The following is a 14,441-nucleotide window of genomic DNA, read 5'->3' on the forward strand; positions in this document are numbered from 1 at the left end:
TGGAATTGGCAGGCTGGTCATCAGCACATCTGGGTGGTCCCCTCCTTTGGGCCTGGAGTGCCCCAGCAGATAGAAAGGTAACCTATGGTGGGGGTGGGGGCAAGGGCACAGAAAGCCCTCAGAGGGCGGGGCTGGGGAGATGGGGAGAGGTTGCACCCTCTGGGAGAGGTGAGCATGGCTAGGAGAGAGAACCCCCCCTCCGAGTGTGTGTGTGGTGGGGGCAGTATTGGCATGTGTGCAGGTGCTAGGAGAGAGGTCCCCCCTTTGTGAGTGTGGCACTCGGTCAGCCCTGGATGGCAAGCTGAGCCCTCTGACCATGCTCTGGGCAGCCCCCGCTGGCAGAGGCACCTTGTGGGCGTCCTCTCTGCAGGTCTGTCTCAGGGGGTTGGGGCAGGCAGAGGCTGTGCAAGATGAGACTCTAACTTCCACCTGCGCTCAGACCCCCGCACCCTGGCCTCTGAAGTGGGACACGGGTACTGGACAGTCAGAAGCCCACGCTGGGCCGGGTGGAGATTCCCGGTCCTGGACTTCAGTTACAGCTGTGAGACCAGCAAGGAGAGCCCCGCCTCTCGGGGTCCCATCACCATGGCTGCTGTCACCCCTCCCATTCAGAAACTCCAGTCCGTCCTTTCCACTACCCACGGCAACCACAGAGGCCTGTGAGAGACACAGGTGACCTTGCTTAGGTGCAATGGATACTTTTTAGGTGGCAGACAATAAAACCGCTTTGTAAATAAACTTCTCTAGATGGAGCTGTGACGTTGTCAGTTACAGCGTTGCTACTCTGACTGACCCAGAGCCACGTGTCCCTCCTTTTACATGTCCTTCCTTTTACATGTCCCTCCTTTACATGCTGGGCTGCTAGCTGCAACCCCATGGTCAGCACTTCAAGCCCACCAGCTGGTGCTTAGGGAAAAGACAAGGCTTTCTCTTCCTGTAAAGAGCGACAGGCTTAGAAACCCCACTGGGGCAGTTCTACCCTGCCCTGTAGGTTTGCTCGGAGTGGGTATTGACTCTGTTTGAATGGCCACTCCACTTTCAAAAAGGGTACTGACACCAGGTCCACAAACAGTCCCTACAGGCTGGCAGCGAAAGCACCAGGGGAAACCACAGCTCTATGAGTCAGAACTGACTCCGTGGAGGAAGTTTGGGTTTCTTGGGTGCAGGGACTGTGGCCTTGCCCTCCCTGCCACCAAGTCGATCGTTTTGCGGGGCCAGTGCATTGAGCCACAGGGAGCTGGTTGACCAAGAATGTTTCTGTTGTTAATAGCTGATGACTGGGACGCTCTGATTAAAAAATAATGCATCGTAGGTGGCGGGCTGGTGGGTAGGATGTCGGTTCTGTGTCTGTGTCCACTCACACTGGCATTGTGAGGTCCCTGTCCTAGGTGCCTGCACCCCTAAGAACTGTCAGTCTGTTGGGCAAGGCTTGAAGGAGACAGACAAGTCATCAGGCTGGGTTATGTCTGTCCATCTTCCCTTTCAGATGCAAATGCAAGGCTGCCCCTTGACCTGGCACAGGGGATGCCCACCACTTGACTTCCAGTGGCTCCCAGCTGCAAGGGTTGCCGTCCATGGGCCCCAGCAGGTGGAGGCAGAGAGGGTGTGCCTGGTGGTGAGGGGGCAGGGGCTAGGGTACAAGCAGGTGGCCTGGCTACCATGGGTCTGAGCTGGCCTCTGGGGTGCTGAGGCTTTGTGGTGCCCAGAGAGAGAGTGTGCCAGTGGGCCACCTTGGAGCTGAGCAAGGGGCACAGGCTGGGTGACTGGCAGAGAGGGAAGGAGGTTCAGGTGCCAGGCGCACAGTGTTATCTGTGGGTCGGAGTGGTCTGTGTGTGCGACCAGTGTTCTACAGGCTCGCTCTCTTGATTTAAAGAGACACACTGGGGGGAGGGGCAGTGGGTTTGTGGGGCTGCATGCAGGGCTAGGGGACACTGGCCTTTGAAGGCCTTCTGTTTGGTGGGCACCCTCAGGTGGGTCAATCTCTCCGGACCTCAGTTTCTCCATCTGAGGAGTGGGGCACTGGCTGGCCACGCCACTCGGCACTCCCCCTAATGCCTGCTCTCCCCACAGCCTTTGAGGCGGCTCCCGGCGACATGGCTGACACCCCCAGGGAGGGCGGGCTGAAACAGGCCCCCGCGCCACGAAATGAGAAGGCGCCCGTGGACTTCGGCTACGTGGGCATTGACTCGATCCTGGAGCAGATGCGGAGAAGGGCCATGAAACAGGGCTTCGAGTTCAACATCATGGTGGTTGGTGAGTCTCCGCCCCCTGCCCCACCTGTGGGGGTGGCTGCCCCCTGGGTAGCGGTCTTGCTGTGGAGACAGGTGACTTGCTTTCTGGGACACTGCCTGTGCCTGCTGAGGGGACCACGGCTTCTGTTGGCATCCCAGGGGGTCTTGCCTCCACAGCGAGAGTTCCCAGGGAACATTCCAACAACACGTGTGTCGCAGGCCCAGTGTGGAGCCCCACAACCTATCCACTGTGGAGACGGCCCACTCTCCTTGGAGGCCTGGGCTCTGAACCGACCCCACAGGCCATGCCGTGCGGCAGCTGTGTCCCACCAGGAACAGGCGCTTGTGGTTCCAGTTCCCAGCCTTTTGGCTCACTTAGTCCTTTCAGGGACCCTGTGAGGAGGCCTCCTCAATTTCCAGGAAGAAATGGGGTACAGAGGGTGCCCCAGTTTGCAGGAAGGAATGTATGCCAGGGGCAGGGGGAGGTCCAGAAAGGTCACTGGAGCCAAAGGGGACTCTGGGTCCCCTAGTTCTGATGCCTACATGGTGGGGCTGTCAGGAACTACCTCACCTGTAGGATCCAATCCAAGTAAAGGAGATAGATGGGGTTGACACCCCATGCTCCCTCTTGCTGGGGCCAAGGATGTCCCCTCCTGTGCTGCCCCAGTGACACCCCAGCTCCAGCCCATTAGGGACTCTGCTCTCAGCCTGGCTGCTGTTCCCTGGGGTCTTGGATCCTGGGTCCTCTCCCCAACCTGTGCCCCAGGGTCATGCAGAGGTAGTGGTCTTCTCAGAAGCTTGCATGGGGGGCTGGGAGATGGTACCCTCTTTGCCAACTGGGACCATGATGCCCTGGCTTGAGCAGGGGTGGGAGCCAGGGGACTGGCACCCGTGATTTGTGGGGAAGAGCTGCGCCCTTTTTGAGGGGAGGGGGGGCCTGCTTTGGCAGCCAAAGTCAAAGCTTGCTCCTTCACAGCCATCAGCCGGAGCAAGCCACGCAAACGCAGCGAGACCTGGCTGCTGCTGATACCCAATCAGTCTTGGCAGCTGCTCCAGGCCACTTGTCTGTCAGCCTGCCATACTGTGGTGGCTGGATATCACTTATGCTGGACGCTGTGCCCCTGGTGTTTCCAACATGAGCAGGCTCACCCTTGGTGGACAGGCTTCGGTGGGGCCTTCAGACTCAGAGAGACCAGCAAGGAGGAGGCGGCGGTCCACTCTGGAAAAAGTAACCACTCCCGACCTCTCGAGTGACCGCTGCTGGGTTTGGAGGCGCCCCGAGTGGGGTTCTCGGCTGTTCTTTGTAAAGCCAGCCATTCCAGCCCACAAGGAAGTCAGTGAGGGGGTTATGAATGTGGTCAGGGGCCGGGTGATGGTTCTCAGCCAGGAAATGGCTGGTGGGACCCCCCGCACCCCCCCTCCCCCCGCCTTCTAAATGTACATGTTTCCTTGGCGACGTCTTCCTGTGCCAATTTTTCCCTGTGACTGACTGCCCTTCCTGTGCTTGCTCGGTGGGTGTGCCCAGGAGCAGACCCTGTGGTGCTTGCATACAATTACTTAGACGTTTCTACCCAGGAAGTGGCTCTCACACGGTTGGAGAGGTGGGTCCGTCCCACTTGAGGCAGGCTCCAAGTCTGTGGGTCAGGTGTTAGCTGGAGGCTTCTCCTGTCTTGCTTGGCCCTGGGGGCTGGTGAGCCTCTGATGGGCAGGAACAACTAGGCCGGTGTGTTGAGAGGTGGATGAATCCAAGAGGGAGCAGATCGGACAGCAGGGGATCGACAGGCAGTGTGGCAGGCCATTGGCTCCAGGCCGAAAACTGAAGGCCGATGAGCCAGACGCAGGTTCCAGATCCAGCAAAAAGCATACAGGCTTTTCCACAGTGTCCGTTCATATAGGAAGCAGGCCACACCCCCAGGAGACCTCCTGTCAATTGACCTGGGTAAGGGGGTTTCACTCCACCTTAATCTTCTTACAAAGGATTGGCTGCTCACAGCAGACTTGGTGACATGTGTTAGGTTCCATCGTGGGGATTATTAAGCCTCGACTCCCAAACCCCACTGAGAAGCGGCCCAGTCAAGTTGACACAAAACCCATCTATGGCAGCATGCCAGATCTGATTGGAAGCCACGTTCACTCGCTGTGACGGGATACTTTGCTGGGAGGCACCGGCGCAGGAGAAACGGGTTATCAGGAAGGAAAGCACAGGCTAATTGCAGGCACGAGAGGAGAGAGACGTATTCCGGCACGCCTTCTTTCTGTGGGCTCTGTCCACTGGGCAAGCCGGGGCGCGCACAGCGTTACTCATGGAGGACGGAGCGGGGCGGGCAGTGGTCTGAGGATCGGATTGGCAACAGGAGTGCAAAGATGAGAGAGGGAACTAGGGGTGTGGGGTGGAGGGGGGGCAGTGAGTTAGGGAGAAAGGAAGACGAGGCTGTGGCAAGCCGGCCAGAGACCTGTCCATGACACGGAATCGTGCAGGCAGGTGTGGGTGCACAGGAGTGTGTGCAGCTGTGTCCTTACAACCAGTAGAAGGAAGCAGAGTCCCCTGGCCTGAGGTGAACCGGGACACAGGACAGAGGCCAGCAGAGGGATGGACAGGGATCTGTGTCCAGTGTCCTGACTGGGCTTGGTCCCTCAGGCTGCTGTTAGCCCAGGACCCCGAGTCTCCACTGTGCTCCCTCTGCAGAGCCCCTCCGACCCCACTATCTCTCCCCCAGGGCAGAGCGGCTTGGGGAAGTCCACCTTAATCAACACGCTCTTCAAATCCAAAATCAGCCGGAAGTCCGTGCAGCCCGCCTCCGAGGAGCGCATCCCCAAAACAATCGAGATCAAGTCCATCACGCATGGTGAGCGCCGAGGACAGGGCAGGCCCCGCGTGGCTCCCTCCCTCCTTCCCTCCCTCCTGGGGGGATCACCCCCGCTGGGACTTGAGCCAGGCATGCTGGGTGGGACTCCTGAGGGTCCAGTCTGATGAGCTCATGGACACCACTGAGGTTCTGCCAGTTATGAGGGTGGCATGGCGAGGGGCACACCTCAGCCAGCCCCTGAAGACTGCGCCCCTGCAGCCTGTCCCCCTGGAGACCACCATCTTTCCGGCATCCCTCGGTGCCATCGCTGTCGGCCCCGAGGTGTCCCTAGTGGACCGACTTAGGACTGGGCTGCCCAGTTGGCCGGGGCCTTGTTCTGCCCCTGCCCCCTGGGGTGTCCAGGAGCCTGGTCCCTGAGCCTGTGGCGCTGTCTCCCTGGCAGATATTGAGGAGAAGGGCGTCCGGATGAAGCTGACGGTGATTGACACTCCAGGTTTCGGGGACCACATCAACAATGAGAATTGGTGAGCCCCTGCAGCCTCAGGGAGGGCTTGGAGGGTGGTTGCGACAGGAGGAGAGGCGGGGCCCTACCTGTCCAGGGGCCCCAGACAGTCGGGACTGAGGCCTAACTGCCCTCATAACCCCACACTCCCCCCCAAGCCCTGAGGTCAAAGGTCCGCCTGAGAGGTGGGGCTGTGCACGGAGAGGGTCTCCGGGGTTGGGGATGCTGGGGACCGAGGGAGCTGGCCCTGACTGTGTGGCCCTGGGCCGGCCCCTCCCTGCCTGTGCCTAGCTGGCAGCCCATCATGAAGTTCATCAACGACCAGTACGAGAAGTACCTGCAGGAGGAGGTCAACATCAACCGCAAGAAGCGCATCCCCGACACGCGCGTGCACTGCTGCCTCTATTTCATCCCGGCCACCGGCCATGCGTACGTGCCACGCCACCCGTCCTCCCCCTGGGCCCACACCTGTCCACCCATCCTCCCCGGTTGGTTCCCACACGTCCCTGCGCCCGGGCCGCCCTGCTCCTGTCTCTACTAGAGCCACCCTCAGCCCCTCGGGCAGCCCTCCAGGGACCCCGCAGGGCCATCCTGGGTCTCCCCAACTCCCACCCCCTACCCCCATCCACATTTGACACCGACGGTTCTGTCTCAGCCTCCGGCCACTGGACATTGAGTTCATGAAGCGCCTGAGCAAAGTGGTCAACATCGTCCCGGTCATTGCCAAGGCTGACACGCTGACCCTGGACGAGAGGGTCTACTTCAAACAGCGGGTAGGGCCCTCCTCTTGTCTCCCCTCCCTGCATACCCCCCTCGCTTCACCCCCAGGCAGCCTGGGCTCAGTAGCAGGGTGGGTGCAGCGGGCGGGGTCTCTCAAGGGCTGCAAGGCAGACACAAGCCAGGTCCAGTGTGAAGGCCCAGGAACAGGTGGGGGAGAGCCTGTCCCTCCCTCCCTGTTGTGATCAAGTAGAAGAATGTTCACCAGAACAACCCTGCCTCTCCCTCCCCCTCCACCCAGAAGCCCCTGCACACTGAGGAGGGTGCTTCTGAGTGCTCAAACCCTGGGAACCCAAGGTGCCCTGGTCTCGCTCTGAAAGCCTCCCACACCCTGCCCAGCCTTCTGTCCAAGGCCAGGTGTCAGGGTCCTCCCAGCATGCTTGGGGAGGGTGGGCATTTCCAGTGTGCATGGGCGGGAGGGGGAGAGAGCCTATGATGGCCCGTGTGTGGCAGAGGGATTGTCTCACAACGGGGTGGCCAGACCTTCCATCTGCCCGGCCTCTGGGTGGATCTGAACCGCTACCTTTCCATCAGCAGCCGAGAGTGGTAGCCATTAACACCACTCATGGGGCAAAAATGACATCTCCTTATGGGATGGCCGTCCTGGGCATCATCCAAGTTGGGGTACAGCTGTACCCCAAGGGGGTGCTGGTTCAGCATGGGCTGGATGGGAACTGTGGTTTGAGGGGACTGGGATGAACTGGAGGGGCAGGACAGCCAAACTTGGGGCCACAGGAAGTGGGGGTTATGGGGGTCACCTGGCATGGCAGTTGTGGTGAACAGGCCCCTCAGTGGGTGGTGAGGTTGGCATCTCATGTCCCCCCACTGCTCTCAGATCACAGCAGATCTCCTGTCCAACGGCATCGATGTGTACCCCCAAAAGGAGTTCGACGAGGACTCCGAGGACCGGCTGGTGAACGAGAAGTTCCGAGTGCGTACTCAGCACCTTGGCGGGGGTGGGGGTGAGGGGGGTGGGAGGTGGGCGCGAGGCCAATCCAGGAGTGTGTCCTCTGGGGAGCGAGGGCCCCAAGCCCAGGGTTCCACCTGCCTTGTTCAGACCTGGGTCCTTGGCCCAGGTGGCGGTTGGGCTGGCCTCTCCATGAGTGACCCTCCCCCTGCCCCTCCCCCCCCAGGAGATGATTCCATTCGCCGTGGTGGGCAGTGACCACGAGTACCAGGTCAATGGGAAGAGGATTCTGGGCAGGAAGACCAAGTGGGGCACCATCGAAGGTACTGGCTGCAGGGTGGGCTCAGCGATGGCACAGGGGACCACCCACAGGGCGCCGTGTGATGGAGCCACTCCACCGCCTAGGTATCTGGAGCCCCACAGGAATGAGGACATGGGTTCATACCAACACGTCACCACCCATGTGTTTCTGCGGTGTGGTTTGCCATTTTACCCCTCTCTGTTGTGTTCTGTTGTCCCACCTTTTAGGGGATGCCTTTTAGAGTTCACCAACTCTTCCATCTAGTTCCCCTGTGGAATATTCATCTGTTAAACAGATTTAATCTGCTGTGTAACTTCCCCATTGACTTTCCAGGTCCATTCTTACGGTTTCCCTTTTTCTGACACCCCCCCCCCAACCTTTTCTTGAGTGCACGATCTCATTCTTGTGGCACCTGCTTCTTGTTTTTCTTTGAGCGTTTTTTTAAAATGCTCTCTCTTTACTCTGTACCTTCTGTCGGTCCATCACCCGGAGATGAACCCCTCGAGGTCGGGGCTGCTGGGGTCTGGGACTGTGGGCTTCGCTCGTGGAAGCTTCTGTCTTTAATTTACTGATCTTTGAGCATTGCTTGTGTAGCCCAGGTGAAGGTGTGACCCCGGGAGGCTTTGCGGCAAGGCTTCTTCAAGGATCTGATCATGTGGTTACTCAGGCGGCTGTGCGCCCGAGACGTAGGGTTACAAATTCTCAGGAAACATCTGATTTAGGGGTCTGGGCCCAGGACCCCCATTTGTCCAGACACATCTTCCTGCCCACTTCTTTCGCTGAAAGGCCGATTGCTCCAGAATCCCCCTCCTTGACAAGCTTTCCCTTTTTGAGGTGAGCTGTTACTTGATTCAAAGGTAACTTCAGGGGTCAGTTTCCATCTGGGGTTGGAAGAGCGACTCGGGGCAGTAGTGCCTCTCCTGTTCTCAGGGAGGGACTGCTTGGTCCCCTCCCCAGCTCTGGTGGTGACTGCCAGTCAGCCTTGGCTTGTGGCCTCATCCCTCCAGACTGTCCCCAACTCCCCGTGGCTCTCCCCTTCCTCTTAGAAGGATGCCTATCATGGATTTAAGGAGCCTGATGGCACCCTGGTAAAGCGCTCAGCTGCTAGCAGACAGGTTGGCGGTGCAGACCCACCCAGCAGCTCCTTGGAGGAAAACTCTGATAAATCTACATCTATACAGATTGGAGCCTTGAGAGCCCAACAGGACGGTTCTGCTCTGTGGCACGGGGTCGCCAGGACCCTCAAGTCTGCTGGGCGTCATTGGGGTTGGGGCCCAGGATGGTCTGATCCAGAGACCTTTCATGGCTTCCGGACAAGGTTCTGTGCATAGGCCTGGAGCAGGCCTCAAACATGGAAGTCCAGCCCTCTATAGGTGGGGGCGGGGAGTCTGTCTTCTCCCCTCCCTGTCCCTTCCCCATCTTTTGCATGAACAGCTACTGAGCGCACCCGACTGAACTCCCACACACAATGAGCCTCTGGGACTGAGGGGAAGCGTCCCGTCGGGTTTCTTTGGCTGCTGCAGCAGTTGACTCTCCAGGAGCGGTTGGTGGGTTCAAACCATGGACCTTGTGGTTGAAAGCAGAGTACTTTAAACAACCCTGGCTGCTAACCACAAGGTTAGCGGTTCAAAACCAGTAGTCGCTCCTCGGAATTGCAGTTCTCGGAAATCCCCTGGGGCAGTTCTACCCTGTGCTTCAGGGGCAATCCGTGTCGGCATGGACTGGAGGCAGTGAGTCATGAGCACATGGGTTTCTGAGACTGCATCTTTACCACAGTTCTGCTGGGGTTCGGCTGGTGGGTTTGAACCACTGACCTTGTGGTTAGCAGCCCAATGCTTACCCAGGACACCACCTGCAGTCCTTCTACTTACCACTTGACTCACTGCCCCCAAGTCGATTCCAACTCAGAGCGGCCCTCTGGGACCAAGAAGACCCTCTCCTGTGCGGTTCAGAGACTAACTGTCCACAGACGCAGCCGACAGCCAGTCTTTCTCTGAGGCGCTCGTATGGTTTTAAACTGCCGGCTTTGCAGTTAGCAGTCCGGCACGGAACCATTACTTAACCCGCTGGCACTTCTTCCACCATCGCCTAAACCACACTCACTGCGATTGATGATGCCGACTCCCGGCGACCCTGGAGGCCAGGGTGGCACTGCCCTCTGGGTTTCTAAGACTGTCACTCCTTACTGAGTGCAAAGCCTCATTGTTCTTCCAGGAGCGGCTGTGGGTTTCAGACTGCTGACCTGTGGCGAGCAGCCCGGTACTTACCCCATTGCGCCACCAGGGCTCCATTTCTTTTTCTCAGAGGAGGGGAAACAGAAGGACCCCCGAAGGGGCCACTCCTTCCTAGGGCGGGTCGCACCGTGGCCCGTACAGTGGAAGCAGGAGGTGGTGGTGACCAGGCTGAGTTTGGGGCAGAGCATACCTCGGAGGCCACTGGGGCTTGAGGGGCAGAAACTGGCTATAGAACAGAGGTACCTGCTCTCTGCATCCCCACAGAAAGGCAGGTGCCCTGCCCTGGGCCCAGGGTGCCAGCCACAAGGGCGGCTCTAGAATGAGTATGTGCTCCGTGCAGCACTTTCCTGCCAGCCTCCCAGCGCCATCTGCTGGCCCAGCCCCATCATGCAACCAGGGCACAAGTGTTTGTACCCCATTTGCTTTTCTGCGCGTCCCCCACCGCCCACCCTCCAGGCAGGGGTCTTGACCCCAGAAGTCACTTTGGGGGTTGTTAGCCTCTGCCCAATCTCAGAGACCTCTGTCAGCCTTTGCCTTGGGCTCATCCTTGGTCCACATAGTCAATGCTGCTCAGCTGCTAACCGAAGGCTAGGTGGGTGACGTTCACCTAGAGGCGTCTCAGAAGAAAGGCCGGAGGTCTGTTTCCCCCAGGCCACAGCCTGCTGTGCACTCCTGGAGGGTCTGTGTATCGGAGCAGACGCTACAGCAAGGTTTGGAGGGGGTTAGTTTCCCTCTGTCATTTTCCCTTTCCCCCAAAGAACTCTTTCTGTTCTGAGCCTTTTATAAAGCGCCCTGGTGGTGTAGTGGTTACACGTTGGGCTGCTAACTGCAAGGTCTGCAGTTAGAAACCACCAGCCGCCCCACGGGAGGAAGACAGGGCTGTGTACTCCTGTAAAGAGTGGCAATCTCGGAAACGCACAGGGGCGGTTCTACGCTGGCCTGCCTGTAGGGCTGCCGTGTGTCCTTGTCAACTCGATGGCAGTGAGTTGGGGGTTCCTTTGTTTGGGATGCTTACAACACATGTGGGGTACCAACTGGTGGCGCTGCAGGCAGCCAGTAAGAAGGCATCGCAGGGAAATGAGGAAGTGGATCCTTCACAGTGGGTGGAGAGGGGTTCTCTGGGGGGTGGTGGGGGGGCTGGTCCTCAGGAATGCACACTAATCCTCACCTCCTTCCTCAGTGGAGAACACCACGCATTGTGAGTTTGCCTACCTGCGAGACCTCCTCATCAGGTGAGATGCAACGTGGGTGCGGGAGGTGGGCTTTGTCCCCTGAAGACCCTGAGGAGGCCTGAGCCAGGGCTTGGGCAGTAGGCGGTTCTGAGAGCACCCTCCAGGGGCTGGAGGGAGGCGGGGCAGTGCTTGAATCCAGTGCGGTCCCCTGGAGGGGCAGCCCGGGGTGTGGTCCAGCCGGGCTGTGCAGCCAAGGGTGCTCAGACTACTCTGCCCTGACTGCCTGGCTGGGGTCTCCTGGTGTCCCTGAGCCGGGGCAGGTAGAGCCAGGTGGGCGTCCTGGGAGCATCTGTCCGCACGCATGCACACATGGATAGCTAAGGGGGGCAGCCCTGCGGGGGCACAGAGAACTCCAGCTTCTCCAATGGGTGCTGGGCTTGGGAGAAAGCCAAGAGCGGGAGAATCCCAGGCGAGGGGCAGGGGTGTTCCTGGAAGCTGCATGGCTGGAGGAGAAGCCCCGCCCCGTCCTCCAGCCACATTCCAAAGGCGTCCACCCTACTGAGCGCCAGCACCCTGCCCAGGCCTGGCCCCTTCCAAATGGGGGCAAGGACAGCCTGGCCCCATTTGTGAAGTGGGGTGCTGCCCCCCAATCCCCACGCACACACACCTGTCTGGTAGCAGTGGCCAGGTCCGGGCACTCGTGTGGGTGTCCCTGCTGACCACCCTGCCCCCTCATCAGGACGCACATGCAGAACATCAAGGACATCACCAGCAGCATCCACTTCGAAGCGTACCGGGTGAAGCGCCTCCATGAGGGCAGCAGCCTCCTGTCCAACGGCGTCGAGGACAAGGACCCAGATGCCCAGGAGATGTAACCCCGCCCGCCAGCCCTGCCCCCACCCCCCAGGCTGCCTGCCCACCCGCCGTCCGCCTGCCCTGTTTGTTTTATATAATTTCTCCACTTGTCATTGCCCGGCCCCTACACGCTGCCCAGTAACAAGGTCACCTGTCTCATCCCACGTGTCTGAATTCTTAGCCCAAGGACTGGGACCGTGGCTGGGTGGGGGCGCCTCGCCCCAGGGGATGGGGCTCTGGCCTCTCTGGACAAGCTGGGCTATGGCCCCAGGGAGGGCCCGCTGACCCTCAGGCCTGCCTCTGAGTTCTGAGATGAGGCAGCCTGGTGAGTGGGGATCCCCTTCCCCCAGCAATGTTTCCTGCATAGGGCCGTGTGCCCCTCAGCACCCCTGAAGTTTGGCCCCTGGGCGTGTTGGGTGGGGGCGTACTCAGAAAGGATGGAGTCAGCCCTGTCCTGCCCCACTTCCCCCCTTGGCCTGGGTGAGAACTTGGGTCACTGGGTATGCTCCTATCTGACCCTGCTTTTGCCCCCCTCCTATCCCCCACCCTGCCCTGGAGCTGAAAGTGCCTTTAACTCCCTGGCCGCATGAGCCAGCGGGCGCCTCTGCCAAGGGTCCCATGTCCCCTCCCGCTGGACACTGGGCTCAGCTGGAGAAAGGAGGGCTGTCCTGTCCCCTCCCACTATCATGGCCTGGGATGTAGCCAAGAGGTTGGGACTGAACTCAAAGCAAGAAAATAAGGTTAAATGCTTCTCCCCAAAACCACATACCCCTTTCCCCGATTTTTCGGAAAGTCCAGCAAGTGAACAAGGTGAAGGAGCCAAGGGAGGAACATGGCAGGCGCCAGTTCAAGCTGTGTGGGTCCTGGGCCTGCCGTGTGTATGTGTGTGTACGTGTGTCTGTGTCTGTCTGTCTGTGGAGTTTCTGATTTGACCCAAGAGGGAGTCTGAGTGGTGCCGGTGGTTAGACTCAGCTGCTAGTTGAAAGATTGGCAGCTCAAGTCTACCCAGCTGTGCATCAGAAGCAAGGCCTGGCAATCTGCATCCCAAACCCCTGTGGAGGCCAGCCCGGCTCTGGCACACTGGGGTCACTGGGAGCAGGAGTCGGCCTGACACAGCAACTGCTTTGGTTTCTGACCAAGATGTCCAGTCAGCCCCCGAGGGAGGGACACACTGACTCTCCTGGAGCTCAGAGAGGAGTGGGGCTGGGGCCCCGTGTGTGTAGCCCTCTGTCCTTGCTGGGGGGCCAGAGGGGCACTGAGGCCTGTTCCTGAGGCCCTGGAGGGTGGGGGCCGGCCTGGGCTGGTGAGATTGGGCACACGTGGGGACCGGTTGCCTCTGCAGACCTCAAACCGCTGCTCCCAGGCTTTGTGGAGATGAGGCGGAGACAGGCCTGGGATCAGGTGTGTGTGTGTGTGTGTGTGTGTGCGCGCGCGCGCATGTGTGTGCCATCTGCATTCCGTTTTTCACTCCCACCCAGAGCGGTGTGTGCCCCAGACTCCAGGGAACGTTTACTTGCTGACTTGCCAAGTGTTTGCCAAAATCACCCCATTGGAAGGAAATGCTCATCACCAGGGCCTGGGCCTGGGCAGCCTGCCCCTCGGCGGGGGGGCGGGGGGGCACTGGAGCCCAGTGAGGGCATGTCTCAGTTTCCCCTCCTAGCAATGGCTGCGGAGAGAAGGTCCCTTTCATCGCCGCCGCCTCCACTGTGGCCTTCTGCTCTGTGCCTCCTGAGAAACTTGTCTCTTTTTTTGTATAAATAACAAAGTGTTGAAAATGTATTTCCTGAAATAAATGTTTCGAATGCAAAGCCAGAAGGCTCAGTGTAGGGGGCTTCTTTTCCATTCTAACCCCGGGGGCGGAGTGACAAGAGGAGCAGACCAGGCACGGCCGGGCTCCTTTGTGACTGAATTCGAGCTCCAGTCCTGTCTGTCTGCCTCAGGCTCACCTGACATGCGATGGGGACCCCTGACTTTAGGGGGTGGCTGATAGAGTATGCATCTTCCCTGTGGTACGTGGGTCAGGAGGGTGTGCGTGTGCTGTGGGGTCGTGTCCTGGAGAGCCCACCTGTTTAGGGGCTCCCAGGAGCAAAGGAAGCATGATCACTGGAGGGACATCAGAACCAGGAGAAGGGAGTCCAGGGAGAAGAGACAAGGGGGCAGAGGGGACAGTGCTGAGAGGGCACAAAGGAAGAGGGTATATGGACACGCCTCACTATGCCAGGATCCAGGCTGCTGGGACCTTGATTGCCTTAAAGTATTGGTGTACAATTTCTACATCATGCATCCAATAGTTCACTCATAAGTACAGTTAGGCAATCACCAGTCAGTTTTAGAACATCTCTTTTTATTCACTATTATTACCTCCCCATTTCCTTGCCTCTGGCCCCTCCCACAACTCAAAAAGGCAGCCCCATGTGCCATGGGTCTCTGGGATTTGGAGGCAGGCAGCACATGCCTCATTTGATGAGCTACGCTGGCCCATGTATCCAGTGACTGGAGACGCTGTCAGCTTTGAGTGGAGCCCCGGGCCAGGAGAAGTCTCAGCTGCAGGTTCAGGCTGCCCCTGGGACCCTGTGATCAGCTGACCCAATAGCTCTAGAGGTGTCAGTCACAGATGGAGATGCAGCGTGGAGCCCTGGGCAGGCCCTTATTGGT

The 14,441-nt window shown here is 59.2% G+C and overlaps 1 protein-coding gene across 3 annotated transcripts in view; it reads left to right on the forward strand.

The window, feature by feature from the left end:
* SEPTIN9 (septin 9) overlaps positions 1–13,601 on the forward strand; it is a 136,949-nt gene extending 123,348 nt beyond the window's left edge. For all 3 annotated transcript variants that reach the window (XM_075562280.1, XM_075562279.1, XM_075562281.1), the window contains 9 exons: positions 2,071–2,253; positions 4,949–5,077; positions 5,481–5,562; positions 5,832–5,969; positions 6,196–6,313; positions 7,153–7,248; positions 7,451–7,547; positions 10,940–10,991; positions 11,671–13,601. In XM_075562280.1, coding sequence (XP_075418395.1) covers positions 2,071–2,253; positions 4,949–5,077; positions 5,481–5,562; positions 5,832–5,969; positions 6,196–6,313; positions 7,153–7,248; positions 7,451–7,547; positions 10,940–10,991; positions 11,671–11,806 — 1,031 coding nt within the window. In that variant the 3' untranslated portion in view covers positions 11,807–13,601. The remainder of the gene's footprint in view (positions 1–2,070; positions 2,254–4,948; positions 5,078–5,480; positions 5,563–5,831; positions 5,970–6,195; positions 6,314–7,152; positions 7,249–7,450; positions 7,548–10,939; positions 10,992–11,670) is intronic.
* The last annotated feature ends 840 nt before the right edge of the window (positions 13,602–14,441 follow it).

Source organism: Tenrec ecaudatus, chromosome 10 (genome assembly GCF_050624435.1).
Source record: "Tenrec ecaudatus isolate mTenEca1 chromosome 10, mTenEca1.hap1, whole genome shotgun sequence".
Taxonomy (NCBI): domain Eukaryota; kingdom Metazoa; phylum Chordata; class Mammalia; order Afrosoricida; family Tenrecidae; genus Tenrec; species Tenrec ecaudatus.